This window comes from Dendrobates tinctorius, unplaced genomic scaffold, assembly GCF_039654945.1.
Source record: "Dendrobates tinctorius isolate UK_male_01 unplaced genomic scaffold, ASM3965494v1 ptg000084l, whole genome shotgun sequence".
Classification (NCBI taxonomy): domain Eukaryota; kingdom Metazoa; phylum Chordata; class Amphibia; order Anura; family Dendrobatidae; genus Dendrobates; species Dendrobates tinctorius.
Window position 1 is genome coordinate 46,950,776 of NW_027361752.1, and position 17,978 is coordinate 46,968,753.

At 42.2% G+C, this 17,978-nt stretch overlaps 1 protein-coding gene across 2 annotated transcripts in view; it reads left to right on the plus strand.

Annotated features, from left to right (window-relative positions):
- DOP1B (DOP1 leucine zipper like protein B) overlaps window positions 1-17,978 on the plus strand; it is a 117,671-nt gene that overhangs the window by 19,544 nt on the left and 80,149 nt on the right. For both annotated transcript variants that reach the window (XM_073584644.1, XM_073584645.1), the window contains exon 3: window positions 17,408-17,589. In XM_073584644.1, coding sequence (XP_073440745.1) covers window positions 17,408-17,589 — 182 coding nt within the window. The remainder of the gene's footprint in view (window positions 1-17,407; window positions 17,590-17,978) is intronic.

Consider the following 17,978-nt stretch of genomic DNA (forward strand, 5'->3'; position numbering starts at 1 on the left):
TAAAAAAAAATCTGATTCCTTAGAGTCTCCATTTTCAATTAATGGTGAATAAAAAAAAAGAGAAAAAATTACACCCACATAATTTTTGCATCCCCCACTTTTCCCAAAATGTAAAAAAAGTATTCATTTTACTCACTTTTTTATATATTATATTCCACAGCACTTTACAGACATTTACATAATTGTCCGCAGTAATAAAATATCAAAATATTTATCGCATATGGCGAATGTCGATATCACTAAGAAAAATAAACAAATTAGCGGAATTGCAGTTATTTTTGTCACATCACACCACCCCAACCTCCCCGAAAAGAAAAAAAAATGGGACAAATGGAGATCAGAAATTCATATAAACCACAAAATGGTAACAATAAAAACTACCACTCATACCTAAAAAAAAAAAAAAAAATGCAGTGATACCGATCAATTGACGGTAAACAAAAAAAACCTCTTGGAATACGGCGACTGAAGCCCAGTTTAGTTTTATTTTTATGGGTTTTTTTTGCTAGCTTATGGCTGTTTCACACGTTAGTGTGTCCGGTACGTGTTGTGACAGTTTTCACACGTACTGGAGAAACTTACACATGTAGACCCATGAGTTTGTTCACATGTCAGTGTGTTTCCACGAACCGTGTGTCCATGGGCAAAATAAACTGACATGTTCGTTGTTTAACAGCAGCACAGTACGCAAAACGTCCTGCACACGTGCACATTGATGACACACAGATAACATCCGTGTGTCATCATTACCGGCGCCTGGGAAGCAGTGGTACAGTAAGCGCTGTTCCCCAGCGCGGGGTGCTGAAAATGTCTCTCTTCATTCTCTGATCTCAGCGCGAGCAGAGGAGAATGTTGATAGTTGTAGTCAGCTGATAACAGCGAGAGCAGGTGGTGGCTGATGGGACTGCTACTTCCATCAGCCTGCATCTTCTGCTGCTAATAACAGTGAGAGCAGGCTGCAGCTGATGGGGAGTATTCAACAGTCGCCACCTGCGCCATAAATAAAACGGTGTGCGTTCCCCTGTATTTTTCATAAGCAGCCATGCAAAATTGACAGCTGCGGGCTGCAACTCTCAGCTGTCAGTTTCAGCAAGGCTGGTTATCAAGAATAGAGGGGTCCCCACGCTGTTTTTTTTATTTTTTAGTTATTTAAGTAAATCATTTAAAAAAACGGTGTTGGGTACCCCCTATTTTTGACAACCAGCCTTGCTAAAGCAGAGAGCTGGGGGCTGGTATTCTCAGGCTGGTAACGGGCCATGGATATTGCCCCCCACACCCAGCCTAAAAATAGCAGCGTGCAGCTGCCCAGAAAAGGCACATCTTTTAAATGCGCCAATTCTGGCGCTTTGCCCAGCTCTTCCCACTTGGCCTGTGGCGGTGGTAGGTGGGGTTCATATTTGTGGGGTTGATGTCACCTTTGTGTTTTCCGGTGACATCAAGCCCATGGATTAGTAATGGACAGGTGTCTATAAGACACCTATCCATTACTAATCCTATAGTTATATTGTAAATAAAGACAGCCAGAATAAAGTCTTTTATTTGAAATAAAAGCAAAACACACTTTTCGTTTTTTATTTAAAAATAACAAACAGGTATACTCATCTAAAGCCTAATTCCACCGAAGCCCTCATCTCCTGTAATAAAACAAAAATAAAAAAACAATATCCCTCACCTGTCCTTTGTTCTGTCCCACGCCCTAATTCATGTCTGGGGGATAAACAGTTTTCAACCTGGAGGGTGCCAAGATTCAATCATCCAGGCTGAGAACCACTGAGGAATGACCTGCTGCGAGCACACTGCTGGTCACTGAGGCCGCTTTCCCAGCCAGGCTGAACTGCGGTGACCTGAGCACCGTGAGAAAGAGTCACTGAGTTGACCGCAGTTCAGCTCAGTGAGTTCACCGCAGATCTTTGATCTGCGACATCTAATGGATGTGGCTTTTCTGCGTGCTGCTATTTTAATGGCTGGGGGGGTCCAGTATCCATGGTCTCTTTACCTGCCTGAGGAGAATATCAGCCCCCAGCGGTCTGCTTTAGTGAGGCTGGTTGTCACAAATAGGGGGGACACAACACCATTTTTAAAATCTATTTAAATAATTAAAAATATGGCATGGAGACCCCTGTATTTTTGATAACCAGTCTTGGTAAAGCTGACAGCTGAGGGTTGCAGCCTGCAGCTGTCAGTTTTGCCTGGCTGGTTATCAATAATATAGGGGAACCCACTCTGTTTTTCTTTTGTTTATTTATAGCGCTGGTGGCTGATAAATACTGTCATCAGCTGCCTGCTCTCGCTGTTATCTCAACATTCTGCCCTGCTAGTCCTGATCGCAGCGTGAGCAGGGGAGAATGATGTGAGCCGTCTTCAGCACCGCTGATCCCACGTGTCATCAGTGTGCAGGATGTTTTGCAGAATGTGCTGCTGTAAAAAAATGGACATGTCAGCGTATTTTGCTTGTGGAAACACACTGACATGTGCACAGACCCATGCACTTTAATGGGTCTACATGTGTGACTCCGGTATGTGTGAAAACTGTCACCACAGGTGCGGGACACACTGACATGTGAAAGAGCCCTAAAATGGGGCTGTTCCTGCAGTGGGTGTGTGGATTTCTGCAAGGAATTTACAAATGAATCGAACAGTCACATACATTTCTGCTACGAATCTGTGGATTCACTTAGAAGGGTGTGTTCACATTTTTGCTGCATATTTTATACAACATACAGGACCAGCAAAATCAATGTTATTTCTGAAATCTCGTGCTCATGCCTTTTTTTGGAGCCCTGCTGTGTCTTTGCCAAATATTTCAGCGTTTTTGTAGCACTTTTTACCCATTCAAATTAATGTTCCAAAAGATGTTGCAAAAAAAAAGTGTGTATTGCACAGCAGCATTTTTCTCGCCGAAAAATCCTCACCAGAAATCCTATGCGTAGTTTTTTTTTCTTTTTTTTTGTTTAGGCTTTGGAGCAGTAACTGAGCGGAAACTCTAAAGATCATCCTCAAAAATGCAAAACTCCACAAAAACTTAGAGGTTCTGCTCTGTGGCTATGTGTGCACAGAGATCTTTTATCGGAAACTCTCCAAATCCTCCTCCAAAAAAAAACAAAACATCAAAAATGTGGGATTTCTGCTCCAAAAACCCATGAGTAATATATATACAGTTAGGTCCATATATATTTGGACAGAGACAACATTTTTCTAATTTTGGTTCTAGACATTACCACAATGAATTTTAAACAAAACAATTCAGATGCAGTTGAAGTTCAGACTTTCAGCTTTCATTTTGAGGGTATCCACATTAAAATTGGATGAAGGGTTTAGGCGTTTCAGCTCCTTAACATGTGACACCCTGTTTTTAAAGGGACCAAAAGTAATTGGACAGATTAAATAATTGTAAATAAAATGTTCATTTCTAGTACTTGGTTGAAAACCCTTTGTTGGCAATGACTGCCTGAAGTCTTGAACTCATAGACATCACCAGACGCTGTGTTCCCTCCTTTTTGATGCTCTGCCAGGCCATCACTGCGGTGGTTTTCAGTTGCTGTTTGTTTGTGGGCCTTTCTGTCTAAAGTTTAGTCTTTAGCAAGTGAAATGCATGCTCAGTTGGGTTGAGATCAGGTGACTGACTTGGCCATTCAAGAATATTCCACTTCTTTGCTTTAAAAAACTCCAGGGTTGCTTTGGCTTTATGTTTTGGGTCATTGGTCGTCGTTTCATAGTACAGATAGACAAGCAGTTTGGCTGCATTTGGCTGGATCTGAGCACACAGTATGGCTCTGAATACCTCAGAATTAATTCGGCTGCTTCTGTCCTGTGTCACATCATCAATAAACACTAGTGACCCAGTGCCCCTGGCAGCCATGCATGCCCAAGCCATCACACTGCCTCCGCCGTGTTTTACAGATGATGTGGTATGCTTTGGATCATGAGCTGTACCACGCCTTCACCATACTTTTCTCTTTCCATCATTCTGGTAGAGGTTGACCTTGGTTTCATCTGTCCAAAGAATGTTCTTCCAGAACTGTGCTGGCTTTTTTAGATGTTTTTTAGCAAAGTCCAGTCTAGCCTTTTGATTCTTGATGCTTATGAGTGGCTTGCACCGTGCAGTGAACCCTCTGTATTTACTTTCATGCAGTCTTCTCTTTATGGTAGATTTGGATATTGATACGCCTACCTCCTGGAGAGTGTTGGTCACTTGGTTGGCTGTTGTGAAGGGGTTTCTCTTCACCATGGAGATTGTTCTGCGATCATCCACCACTGTTGTCTTCCGTGGGCGCCCAGGTCTTTTTGCATTGATGAGTTCACCAGTGCTTTCTTTCTTTCTTTTTCAGGATGTACCAAACTGTAGATTTTGCCACTCCTAATGTTGTAGCAATTTCTCGGATGGGTTTTTTCTGTTTTTGCAGCTTAAGGATGGCTTGTTTCACCTGCATGGAGAGCTCCTTTGACCGTATGTTTCCTTCACAGCAAAACCTTCCAAATGGAAGCACCACACCTCAAATCAACTCCAGGCCTTTTATCTACTTAATTGAGAATGACATAAAGGGATTGCCCACACCTGTCCATGAAATAGCCTTGGAGTCAATTGTCCAATTACTTTTGGTCCCTTTAAAAACAGGGTGGCACATGTTAAGGAGCTGAAACTCCTAAACCCTTCTTCCAATTTTAATGTGGATACCCTCAAATGAAATCTGAAAGTCTGAACTTCAACTGCATCTGAATTGTTTTATTTAAAATTCATTGTGATATGTCTAGAACCAAAATTAGAAAAATGTTGTCTCTGTCCAAATATATATGGACCTAACTGTATAGGCACGGTTAATGATCATGGGATGACTACATGGATTAGATCCAGTGGGTATGACGTGGCCTGATAACATAACACTCGGGGAAGTTACAGAAGTGAATGTTGACATAACATAAAAATGACTAAATGTGAAATTTTCCATCTTAACTCCTTAATGACCAGACCTGAAATCCGCTGGAAAGGTGATAACTTATTGAACAGTATCCGACCGCCTTCACATGCGCCATTTGGCAGAACTGGGCAGTTTGATGAAGCGACTTTGCAACCGCCTGACCACCGCTCCTTTCATTGCCTATCGGGCTGCCATAAGGAATTAATGGAGCTGCGGTCGGACATCCGTCTCTATTTTGTAACTGGATATAAGTTCCCCGTCGGAGGTAAAAATTAACCTTTCTGGCCATCGGCGCGGCTCACAGCAGTCAGACTCTCACCGATCATTAAGATACCACCCATCCTTTGAATATGTGATAATTTGATTTCACCGGACAATCCCTTTAATAAAAAAAAATCTTCCCAAAATTGTAATTTTTCAACAATTTTTTTGAAAACTTTTTCTAAGCAATACATTACTACTTGTACTGTTTTTGTATCAGCCCATACACCATGCAAGTCATACGAACCCCTCTAAATAATGGCCTAAAAATCAAAGTATACATTGGTGTTTCAACCCAACCTAGAGGAATAGAAGGATCAGACATGTTGATTTTCAACATGCCCCATCTTTGTTATTCGCCCTGTCGGAGTTCGGAGGAATAGCTGCTGGCTGAGTGAACCATACATGAACAGTTTGCATTAGTCTGCAGGCCCCTGTGACTTTCCGCCGGTCACAAATGTCTTCATGTATTGTTTCTTTTCCTGCGGACAATCCTCTAGTGCGGGTGTGTCAGTAAACATTGCCGAACAGGATGTGGACGGATCTAGTAATTACTAATGTGGCAGCTGTCGCAGGATGGCGTTATTATAGCTTTCTGCACGACCCCAACACGGGGGCAGCCGTTATCAGTACCATGACCAGTCATACGTATTAAAGGGGAACTCCAGCCCCTGGAAGCAACTGGTATTCTTTGAATAATGTAAAATTATATACAGTTTGCTGCATGTATCAATTCAAGATCTCTGCTTGCTGTCAGTTCTGTATAGTAATGAGTCGTAGATCGGTGTGTACTCTGTGTACTGAACGTTCTGGGTACCCTGATTATTGGAGGTGCAAAGTGCTGGACCCCCATCGATCTGGTATGGATGATTCTAGAACTCCTGGTCAATGATTTTAGACTTTATTTAAATTTTATATATAATAATAATAATAATAATAATAATAATAAAAGATAATTTTAATAAAAATAAGGTTCCAAAAAGTCACTAAAATATATATATATATATCTGTCTATCTATTGGTGACTTTTTGGAACCTTTTTTCATTTTAAAATTATCTCTTATGTGGGGCGGTTTGCTCTCCCAGCCATATAGGACCCAGTATAATTACTCAATGGTGCCATGATCAGATGGATGGTCCATTCCATTATTTTTTTTTTTTGCCCACAAATAATGCAGATTAGAACTAAATTGATCTGTTCTTATCAATTAATTATTTTTTTCAGGGATTTTGGAAATGAATTAACTTATGTAAACCCTCCAGTGATTGTAGTGACATGCACTTGTGCTCTTGGTAGGACGGTGCATTGCATTTTCCATTCTCTTATCAGTTAAGTATCTCACTTTGGCATCTACATTCTGGCAGCGTCCTTGCTTCTGTTCGGATGACGTAGCCGAGGAATAATTCCTTATTAAAGGGATTATCTAGTTATAGAACTCCTTTTTACATCCCGTACAAGGTATTTCTGAGTTGTAGGGGTTATCCTATCTTTTGTACAGGAGCGCACTGCTCCCCTGCATTTCAGCTTCCTCCTTGCAATGGTGACAGTGCACTCCTGGAGATTGACAGTTCGGGTTGGCGACATTTTGGAGCCGCCAGCCAGATCTATGAGTTCTTCTAATGCTCCAAATAGAGCCAGAACTTTCTCATGCTAGCGGTGACATCAGTGAGGTGAACAGAGTTTATTAGATATGAAACCCGCTCACTTTTTTCCCATCACTATATGACCCTGAGATGCGCAAATACACAAAGCTCATTGTCTCTGCTGCCTTGGCATGCTGAACACTGGTATGATGTATGTGTTTAGCATCCAAGTATATGTAGCAGTGGTAGAGTCCGTCTATGGACAAATGGATTATTATCTTCTCATCGGAAAGGTGAGGAGTATGGTTGTTTATTTTTTTAAACTCTTTTACAGAGGACATAGGCATTGGAGGATTATCTTAATGTCGGGGACAGGTGAGGATTATGTTGCTTTATTATTTTACTATTTTTAAAGGTGACATGGGCTTCAATAGATTGGGCGTAAAGGTGAAAATATATATATATATATAAAAAAAATTTATTTTTTTCTAATTCAATAAAGGTGTCGTTTCATTATTTCAAATAAAGGACTTTATTCATGATGCTTTTTATTTACTATATGACCATGGGGTTAGTAACGGAGGGGTGTCATAGATGCCTCTCCATTGCTAACCCCTGGGTTTGATTTCAGCTGCCAATACAAAGCTGACATCAAACCCTCTCCCCCCCAATTATACCCCACTTGCCACCACACCAAGGCAAGTGGGAAGAGCAAGGCTATGTGCCAGAATTTGCGCATCTTATGGATGTGCCATTTCTGGGGTGGCTGAGAGCGGATTTATTTTTTTTTCTAGTCTGGGAGTGGGCCAATATTCATGGCCCCTTACTAGCCTATTAATATCAGCCTGCAGCTGTCTGCCTAGCCTTTACTGGTTATTAATTATAGAAGGATCCCACGTCATTTTATTTCGGGGTCCCCCATTTTAATAACCAACAAAAAGCAAGTATACAGCTGTGAGCTGATATTAATAGCCTGGGAAGCTCCTTGGGTATTACCCGCTTCCCAGGCTATAAACATCTGCCCTCAGCTATCTGCTTTCCCTCTTCTGGTTAATAAAATGTCAGGGGATCCCACGCTATTTTTTTTTTTTAAAGAATTATTAATTTATTAATAAAAAACATGTACAGTAAGCTACACGCGCACTGTACTAATTATAGGTCACTGACATTTATCTATTTTATGTGTAAATATCTATTCTATTTTATTCTGACTTGTCAAGCTGTGATTTTACTGTACACGACAGATGAAATATCTGGTTCTCAAGATCATGGGTGTGTAAAATTCGGACGGCGCTCGCATGGTATGAGTGCTGTGCGATGTTTGTTGTTTTTTTTTTTAATAATTTTTTTTATCACACCCACTGTCATGCATTTACGACTCTCGTCTGAGATACAAGTACAATCGCAGCATGCCGCAATTTTTTTTTCGCAGATGAGCAGGGCTCGTAGATTAACATTGGTCAGAGTTCAATACGTTTTTTTTATCGGATTGCACTCATCCGCTTTTCTCGCAGATGAGTATGAGCCCTAAGGGTACCGTTACACTTAGCGATGCACCAGCGATCCCGACAACGATATTACCCTGTCAGGATCGCTAGTGCATCGCTAAGTGGTCGCTAATGAGCTGCCAAAAGGCAGATCGCACCAGCAACACAGCAGCGGTCGGCGGTCGCTATTTACCTGTCAGACGAGGCGATGAAGACGTCCTCCCGCCCGTGTCCACGCGTCGCTCGTCTCCACAGCAGGAAGCGGCCAACGAGAAATGGGCCAGGACGTTCTCGCGCGATCAGCGGGGGAGCCGGTCGGAGGTAAGTAAGTATCACATGTAGCGATATCGCTAGCAATATCGCTGCTGCGTCACAAAACCAGTGACGTTATAGCAATGTTGCTAGCGATATCGCTGTGTGTAACGGGCCCTTAACTCATTCAATACCATGAACCATCAGGGATGCATAAATTAAAACTTTATTTGCTCTAGGCCAACAGGGATTCTGGCCTTAACCCCGTCACTGCTTCTTTGATAATAGATTGTGCCAAAACCCCATTATCATACTTTTAACTAATTTTGGCAAAGAATTTGGCTCTTCACAGCAATAATTTCCAGTGTGTGGACCAATTTAGAAGAAACACCACCCAGGTCTTTACCTTCTTCCCTCATTACCTACAAGGAATTTGAGTGTTCATCCACTAGTTTGCACCTTTTATGTTCTTTAGAAGCTCCATGAGGAATGCAGGAATTTATAGATTTTTTTTTTTTTGTGCTGGTTTAACCCCTTGAGGTGCTCCGTGTATTTTTAGTTAATGTGTTAGACAGCAGGGTTGGACGGCCTTACCCTGTGTAGAGCTATGGTCATTTTGGAATGTAGATGTGACCATGGGCACAAAGTATTGTGTAAGCCAAGTGAAAAATTCCTCCGAGAGCTGTGAATCTTTGTGCACAAAACCTGGTGGGGGGGACATGTTACAGAGACGGATGAGAAGGTGGTAGGCTTTTTGGGCTATCCGTGCACCAGAAACCAATATCCATGATGGCTATGAGAATTTTTTTTTTTTTTTGCCATAAATTATAGTAATTAGGTTAGGACACTGTTGGCCACGCACCCATATTTTAGAAAATGTGCTGGGCTGGTGTGAAAAAAAAAAAAATGCAAAAAAGTTGCAAAAAGTTTTGCACAACTACTTGTTTGCAACCTTTTAAAGCCAGAAAAGTTGCAAGAAATGGGTTTCAGGTTCCTTTTAACCTTTTTAGGGTAAGTTCACATTAGGCGTTTTTCTAGGCGTTTTTTTGCTGCGGTTTTGACATGCTAGATTTGTCTCTTGTGCATGCTGATTAAAAGTGTAGTGTTGAAAAAATTAAAAAGTCCTGTTCCATAGAATCAGGTTTTGGGACAAAAAATGCAGCAAAACCTGATACCTGCATTTTTACTGCATTTTTTTTTCACCACCCATTCAAGTCAATGGGTGAAAAACGCTGAAAGAAGTGACATGCTGTATGTCCAAATAAAAAAACAAAACCAAGCAATGTACAAAATACTGATGACAAAAAGAAAACAATGCGTGCACGAGATTTCTGAAATCTCATAGGCTTTGTTGGTACTGAAAAATGCAGCTGATAATTAGCATAAAAAAGCAGCAGAAAAAAAAAACACAGCAAAAACGCCCAGTGTGAACTTAGCCGTAAGTTTTCAGCAACCGAAATTTGGAAGACCCTTTTACCACGGTCTTGACGCAAGCCAGTTTATACCAGCCGCACCCACTATCAAGGCAAGTAACATGACTTTGTTGCCAGAGTTGCTCACTAATTAACAGTACCAGCAATGTGACCACTATACTAGTGACACTAAAGGACCCCATGTGACATGTCAGAGTAGAGTTGCCCCAATGCTAAATGCTGCCTGCAGAGTGCCCCTTGATAAACCGTTCCACTGTAATGTCCCCTCACCCAGATGTAGAATGAAATGATAACGTTCTGCCAGCATTCTGCATCCACTAGGGGGCGCTCACTGCATACATCAGTATACAGTTTTTATTGAAGGCAACAGGAGCTATATTGGTACGTAAAAGCAGCAAGCTTCTCAAAGCTGGTGCCAGCAGCTGGCGAACCTTGGACATATGCCGGTGCCCGCTGCGCCGCAGGTTCCACTCTGCCCTACGTGCCCTTGCAAGTGTGGAGCGGGATCAGGAACTGAGCTTGCACCAATTGCAGCAGTTTAACCCCTTGGATGCCGCTGTCTTTTGTAACAGCGGCTTTTAAGAGGTTGGAAATAGGGCGCCTAAGCCACTGTACTGGCCACCTCAAGGCACCTGTGACTGCCATGTTTGCAGAGGTTTGAAGCTCAGGCTATGGCTGGCCTTCCTAGGAGATCGATGATTTTGTAATTTCCTGCAATAATGTAGTGTTTTGTACAAGTGTTCGCATTCGCAGGTTCAAGAGTGCTAGAAAGGAAAAAAAATAGTTAAAATCAGCTCAAATTTTCCCAGAATATAAATTAAATCTAAAAAAAAATAACATATTTTATATTGCCGAATGCGCAACTGTACGAACTAGAATTTTTTTTTTAATATTTATCCAATACACTGAATACTGAAGCAAAGTAAAAAAAAATAAAATGGCAGAATCGCTGTTGTTTGCTCACCTTGCCTCCCTTGAACAAGAATAACATGAGATCAGAAATTCGTATAGACCCCAAAATGGTCCCGCTAAAAACCACAAGCCAACGCTATAAGAAGTTGGAAGCCGAGGAGCCATTTATCCAGGAAATCACACTAGGCCTCAAGCGGTTACCCCTAGCAACCAATTAGATTTTAGCTTTCATCTCTCTGGTGCAAGTTTCCAAATGTAAGGAGTGACCTGATTGGTTGCTCTGGGCATCAGCTCCATTTGTATTTTCTTTGCAGGAGGTTGTGTATGTGAGACACCTGCCCTGTGGGACATGTAGAACGGGATGTGTCGACGGTGCTGACGGTCATGTGCCGTGTGATCTGTGTGACTTGTTTACATTGCACTGACACGTCGGCATTCTAAGTCATGTGGTGGAGCTCGGATTAAAGAGCTGCACCCTGCTCTACGCCATTGTCCAGTGTTGTCCTGCAGCACTCGCCCCCTCTTTTCTTTCCTGTCAATGTCCTCATTCATGATTTTTTTAGCAGGTCTTTTATATGATAAATGTTATTTCATTACGATGTTTGTAATAATAAATATAATTTTTGTTTATTAAAACTCTGTTCACACTGTGGTGTAGTGACCACTGTGTCCGCTAGGGGGCGCTGTGTGGGTGTCCCAGGACGGGTCTACAGTCATATCCATTGTGGTAATGGGTATAGGATGCTGAAGGATTGTTATGTATCTCAAGGTGGGTGGCCTTGAGATGAAGGCTTGCTTATGTGTTGATCAGCAGAGCTGATCTGTCGTTCCAATGTGTCAGGGAGAAGCCTTCAGATGATTGATGAGACGGGCGGGATCAGTCGTCTACAAATCCACCCAGGGGTGTGTTTAAGAGTGTCATAATAAAGTATATGTGTATGAATGCTTGAAGGCCCTGTGATGAGGTCATAGCCATGTGACCCGCTGGGCGTGGCTACGGACCATATAAGGTAACCAGAGTAGGTCACATGAGAGAGCGCATGGATCTGATTGGGCCATGTGGAAGGTCCCGGCAGGCCTATGTGGTGGAAGGTGTGCTACCCTCCTGAAGACCACGTGCTGAGGCTGCTGACCCGGGGAGGCCTATGGATATTGGCTGTATGTGAGGACAGATAAGCCTCCTGTGTTTTGCTGAGGCTCCAGGACTGCGCCTGAAATCATGGACGCTTATGCTTGCTTTCGCCTGAGCTAAAGGCTATTCCTTGTGTGTTATGTGCTGCTTTATGGGTTATGAAGCAATAAACCCTGTGAACTTTTAAAAGGAACGTGCCTCCTGGTTGTCTCCCGTCGCACCTAAGCGAGTAGAATCCCTACAACACCTAGCTGTTTTTTTCCATTGGGGATTTTACCATTTGCGATGCCTCTTATGAAGGGTTATGTTAGTTTCAGCATAAAAATGCTATTTGTCCCCACATAGTGTAAACGTTGCTTTTTGGGGGTTTTTTGTGTGCAAAAAAAATCTGCTTTGTTCAATATTTAAGCAAAGTGGTTGTGATTTTATGAAAACTCGTGCCCATCGTGCGTATAGAGGCTGATGGACTGTGCATTTTCTTTTTAATTTTTTTTTTCCAGTTCAGACCCACATCAACAAAAAAAGGTGCTTCAAATCTGCACCAAAAACACATCTAAAAAAAAAAAGCCCTGAAATAATCAGAACAGATTGCTATTGCAACAAGGTTTGATGCGGACACATCACAGCAGGAAAAAAAAACCTGTGGCACATACGCTGCTGAGGACACGATCTTAGGGGAACACATTGAGTTTTTAAAGCCTTGATTCATCAAGGTTTTTTTTTTTTGTCTACAAATCTGTTGTAAAATTGTTTTGCAATGATGCAAATCTTTGCGCAAAAAAAAATAACTACTGCCGCTGTTTTTACTCTAATCCCGGCCAACTCCGATAACTTTTTGAAAAGGGAGAAGAGCTGAACCTGGAAGGGCTCGGGTTGTGTGCAGCCAACAAATTCATCATATTTTACAGTAATAAATTGCAATTGGCGCTGTTTACTTCACGACTAGTTTGCAAAACGCCACTCCTGGTTAATTGGGTCCTAAGGCTGTGTGCACATGTTGCGGATCCGCAGCGTTTTTTTTTTTTTTAGTGCACGGAATTGCACCAAAAACGCAAAGGATTCCTAAAGCAAGGTTAATCAAGGAGAATCCAGAATTGTTGTGCACATGATGCGGAAATTTCCATCCTGATTTGCAGCGTTTTATTTTCCGCAGCACGTCAATTCTTTTTTGCGGACCTGCAGCGTTGATCACCCATTGATTTCCATTGAGTCACTCAAATCTGCAGCAAAAACACAGGTGTAAGGCTATGTGCACACGCTGCGGATTCCAGCGTTTTTGGCCCTGCGGAACTGCAGCAGTTCCGCAGACATGGTACAGTACCATGTTACCCTATGGGTTTTAAAAACCGCTGTGCTCACGCTGCGTTTTTTTCCGCGCGGTTTTGCTGCGGTTTATAAACCGCAAAATGTCAATTGTTTCTGCGGATTCCACTGCGGTTTCACACCTTTAACATAGTAGAGGTGGAAAACCGCAGGCCACTTTACATGCGGTTCCGCCCGGAAAAACCTGCAGGTGAATCCGCAGTGTGTGCACATAGCCTAAAAAGGTTTGCGGATTTGTAAAAGGGCACGATGTCAGAAGGAGGAATAGTGTATGGGCGGAGAATCTAGAATAGAGCCTATCTTGGTTGAAGCACATCCACAATGGAGGTTGGACTTGAAAATTACATTTTTTTTAATTTATTTTTTAAATTCTAATCTTTATTTCGCTTACAAATCCACAAACAAATCCAAATACAAATCCGCATGTAAATCCGCATCAAAAAGGCATGAAATCCGTACAAAAAGCGCACAGAATTTCCCCTGCATTTTCTGCCAAGAGATGCAGAAATTTCCGGAAGCAAATCCACAACGTGAGTCGTCACAGGACTGAAATTATGCAAAAAAAAAAAAAAAAATCTGCATGAGTTGCACTTAGATTCCTTCACTGATTTTTCTGCAGATTTGCCATGGGTTTATCTATGTATTACAAAGGGTGAAATCTGCTGTGAAAATCTGCAGCACAAACTGACGCACCGAGAATTAGAAACAGTTTTTTTTTTCCTGAGATTTTGTAAGATCACATCCACATTTCTGCTATTGAAATACACTGCAGATTTTCTTCCTGCCAATCCACAGTGCCTCTGTCCCATGTGAAAATACCCTAAAGCGTGTGTTTTACGTTATGTACTGCAATATTTGCAATTTAATGTAGGGGATAATTGAACTATGAAATGCTGAGATAGGAGATGCCACAGACATTTGGGGAAGTTGCACAATTACGTAATGTTATGAAACAGCAATTATCGTGACCACAATACATCTACACAGAGGGTTTACAGGCAGAAATAATATGGAGGCTGAAAGGGGTTTTCCAGGGAAAATGCAGGGTGGTTGATAATTGATTGGTGGGGCTCCAACCACTTTCACTTAGATCCAGAAGTATTTGGACTGTGACCGAATCGTCGTGATTTCAGCTCTGCAGCACTCTTTTTTGTTTAAAATGAAAGAACTGAGATGTAATTGAAGTGGAGACTTTCAGGTTTAATTAAAGAGATTAAACAAAAATATCCTGTGAAACATTTAGGAATTGCAACCCTTTTTTTTTTTTTTTTTTTTTACAAAGCCTCCTCATTTCTGGGGTTCAAAAGTAATTGGATAAATTAACTTCACCACAAATAAAATGTTGATTTTGAACACTTTGTAGAGAGTCCTTTGCAGCAATGACGGCCTGTAGTCTGGCGCCATGGACGTCAGCAGGCGCTGGGCCTCCTCCTATATCAGGCTTTGCCACCTTTACTGCAGTGACTTCAGTTGTTTGTGGCTCTTTCTGCCTTAAGCCTGTGAGATGTTGCTCAATGGGCTGAGATCTGGAAATGACTCGGCCATTGCAGAATATCCCACTTCTTTGCTTTCCCAGGATGTTTTGGGTCTTTGTCCATCTGTTTTGTGAAGCTCCATCCAATCAACCTTGCTGGTTGAATCTGAGCAGAAAGTCTGGCCCTGCACACACAGGATTCATCCGGCTGCTTCTGTCAGTCACATCAATAAACACTAGTGGCCCAGTGGCCATTGGAAGCCATGCATGCCCGCACCATCACACCGCTTCCGCCATGTGTCACAGAGTTTGTGGTGTAGTGAGGATCAAGAGCCGTTCCAAGCCTTCTCCAGACTTTCCTCTTCATTCTGGTCCAGGTTGATCTTAGTTTTGCTTGGTCGGCTTCCTTAGATGATTTTTGGCAAAGTCTAATCTGGCCGTTTTGTTTTACAGGCTAATGAATGGTTGGCACCTTGTGGTGAACAATCTGTATTTGTTCTTATGAAGTCTTCTCTTTGTGGTAGACTTAGATAATGTTGATTGGCCGCTCCTAACATTTCTGCTATCTCTGTGGTGGTTTTCTGCTTTTTTTCTCATCTTAAGGGGAATATCCAGGACTTCGTAAAAAAAAAAAAAAAAATGTGTCTAAGCACTAACAGTCAGATAGTTGCTACCTACAAGCCTATTGTGCTCGGCGTCATTCTTACCCGGCACAGAGGTGTCACAGACCGCTCCTGCTGGCAATTCAGCTGTTCCTGTCACTTTTCTTTTCCTTTCTCTTCTGTTGACAGGGCTGCACTGCCAATGTCATGCTACCTAACTGTGGGAGCTGGCTGTCAGTCAGCATGACGGCGGCAGTCATGCCTCGTCGACAGAGCAGCCTGGAGAAAGAAGAGCTGAGCTGTTGACATCGAGCAGCTGAATTACCAGCAGGAGCGGTCAATGACCACTCTGTGCCAGCTCCAGGTACAACCGGCAGGTAGTTGCCTCTGCTAGCAACTACCTTCTTGGTTTTTGTTTTTTTGTGTCAAAAAACGAAGTCCTGGACCACCCCTTTATTGATGGTCTGTTTCTCTTCCATTGAGAACTCCTTTGAGTTCATAGCAACTTCTCCCAAATGCAAACGCCACACCAGGAATCTGCTCCAGACCTTTTACCTGCTTAATTGATCACGACTTAATGAGGGAAAAGCCCATACGGTCCATTAAAGAGCTTTTGAGATGATTGTCCAATTACATATCTCCCTATGTCTCATATGTTGCTATTTCTTTTTTAAAAAGGGGCAGCTACATATTAAAGAGCTGTAATTCTTAAATCCGTACTCCAATTAGGATGTGACTACCCTCAAATTAAAGTTGACACTCAGCACTGTAAGCCCATATTAATTATATAACTGTATTTTGAATATGTTTTGGTAAACATCTAAATTGGCAAAACTTATGTCACTGTCCAAATATTTATGAACGTATTTGCAGAATGGGCAAGTTTTATCCCCAACGGGACACTTTTATTTTATCCCTAATTAGTGTGGCGCGGAAGGACAGAAACACCGGATCGTTGCTCCATTCATTCTCTATGGGACTACCGGAAAAAGCCGATCACAGCTCTCGGCAGTCCCATAGGGAATTGATGCCACCGAGGTCAAGCTTAGTCACTGCCACTCCATTTTTAATGGGGATAAAAGTGCCCCGTTCTGCCGATTGCTATTGGAGACAGTGGATGGACTCCCACCGATCAGTAAGTTAGATAACTCGTTTTCACCAGAGAACACTCTCAATTTCTTGAGCCGTGAAAAATCTGTTTTCCCCATCGAAGCCAAAAATGAACATCTCATAGTCCTCTTATGGGAACCTAGTGGTAGTGCGCATGGGTAACAACCTTTCCGTAAGGCCAATAGAAGTGAATGAAGCAATGCTCATGCATGCGCATTACCGCTTCATTCACACATGGGACTTTGGGTTCCTTGTTCTCAGAACCACTGGGATTGTACATTTAGTGGGAAAACACCTTTGAATTAAAGAAGCCCTCCTCGAATCACAGTATTCATCCTCTTAATTTATTGAGTCATCCTATTATACAGCACTGTGCACTTACAATTGCTCATTTTGCCTTTCTACCCAGGTATGTTCTTCTATTTTCCCTTCTCTATGTAGAAACAGGAAGTGTCTTGTCCCTGCATTTATCATTCCCCTCTCCAACTATTGACCCAGCTGCTCCCTCCTGCCTTTGACTTTTGCAGTGACTCATGAGTTATACAGGGAAAATTGATCTCCTGTTTCTGCACAGAACTTAGAAGGATTCAGCTGATCAGTTTTAATCACGTGATGTCATAGACCTAATGGAAAAGAGAAGAATTAGCTGGGTAGAAAGGCAAAATTAGCAATTGTAAGCACACAGTGCTGTAAGAAATAAAAACGAATCTACATGAATCTAGAAAACAGTCAATGCGGCAGAGAGTGATTGGCCGCAGCTGTGACAGGCCAACAGTCCTGGAAATGAAAAGATCAACAGCAGGACTGTAGGGACAGTATTTGGTGTTTCTTATTTGTTACCAGCTCTCTATATAACCAGCCCCTTCGCTGAGGACATCTGGTCAGTGTCGTATCACTAACATTAATTCTTATTTATTCCAGGCTCTGCAGAGTAATCTCAAGTACTGCTTATTACCAAGGAGACTGATCATTAGTAAGAGACTGGCACAATGCCTACACCCAGCTCTGCCAAGTGGGGTTCATTTAAAAGCTCTCGAAACGTATGAAATCATATTTAAGATCATTGGAACAAAATGGCTGTCCAGAGACCTTTTCTTATACAGGTAACCTATTGTTTTTGCCTTTGATGAAACTATAACGTTTTTTAATTAAACAAATTATCAGAGGTTCTAGAAAATATACTATACCTGTATGCGTCATGCCATCACGGCTCAGAAGTAACCATGTTTCACTTTCATTTTCTTGCTTAGACCTGTGCAGCACCTTTGTTTTCATGCTGCCCTCTGTGCAGCACCTTTACTTTAATGCTGCCTTCTGTGCAGCACCTTTGTCTTCATGCTGCCCTCTGTGCAGCACCTTTACTTTCATGCTGCCCTCTGTGCAGCACCTTTGTTTTCATGCTGCCCTCTGTGCAGCACCTTTGTTTTCATGCTGTCCTCTGTGCAGCACCTTTGTTTTCATGCTGCCCTCTGTGCAGCACCTTTGTTTTCAT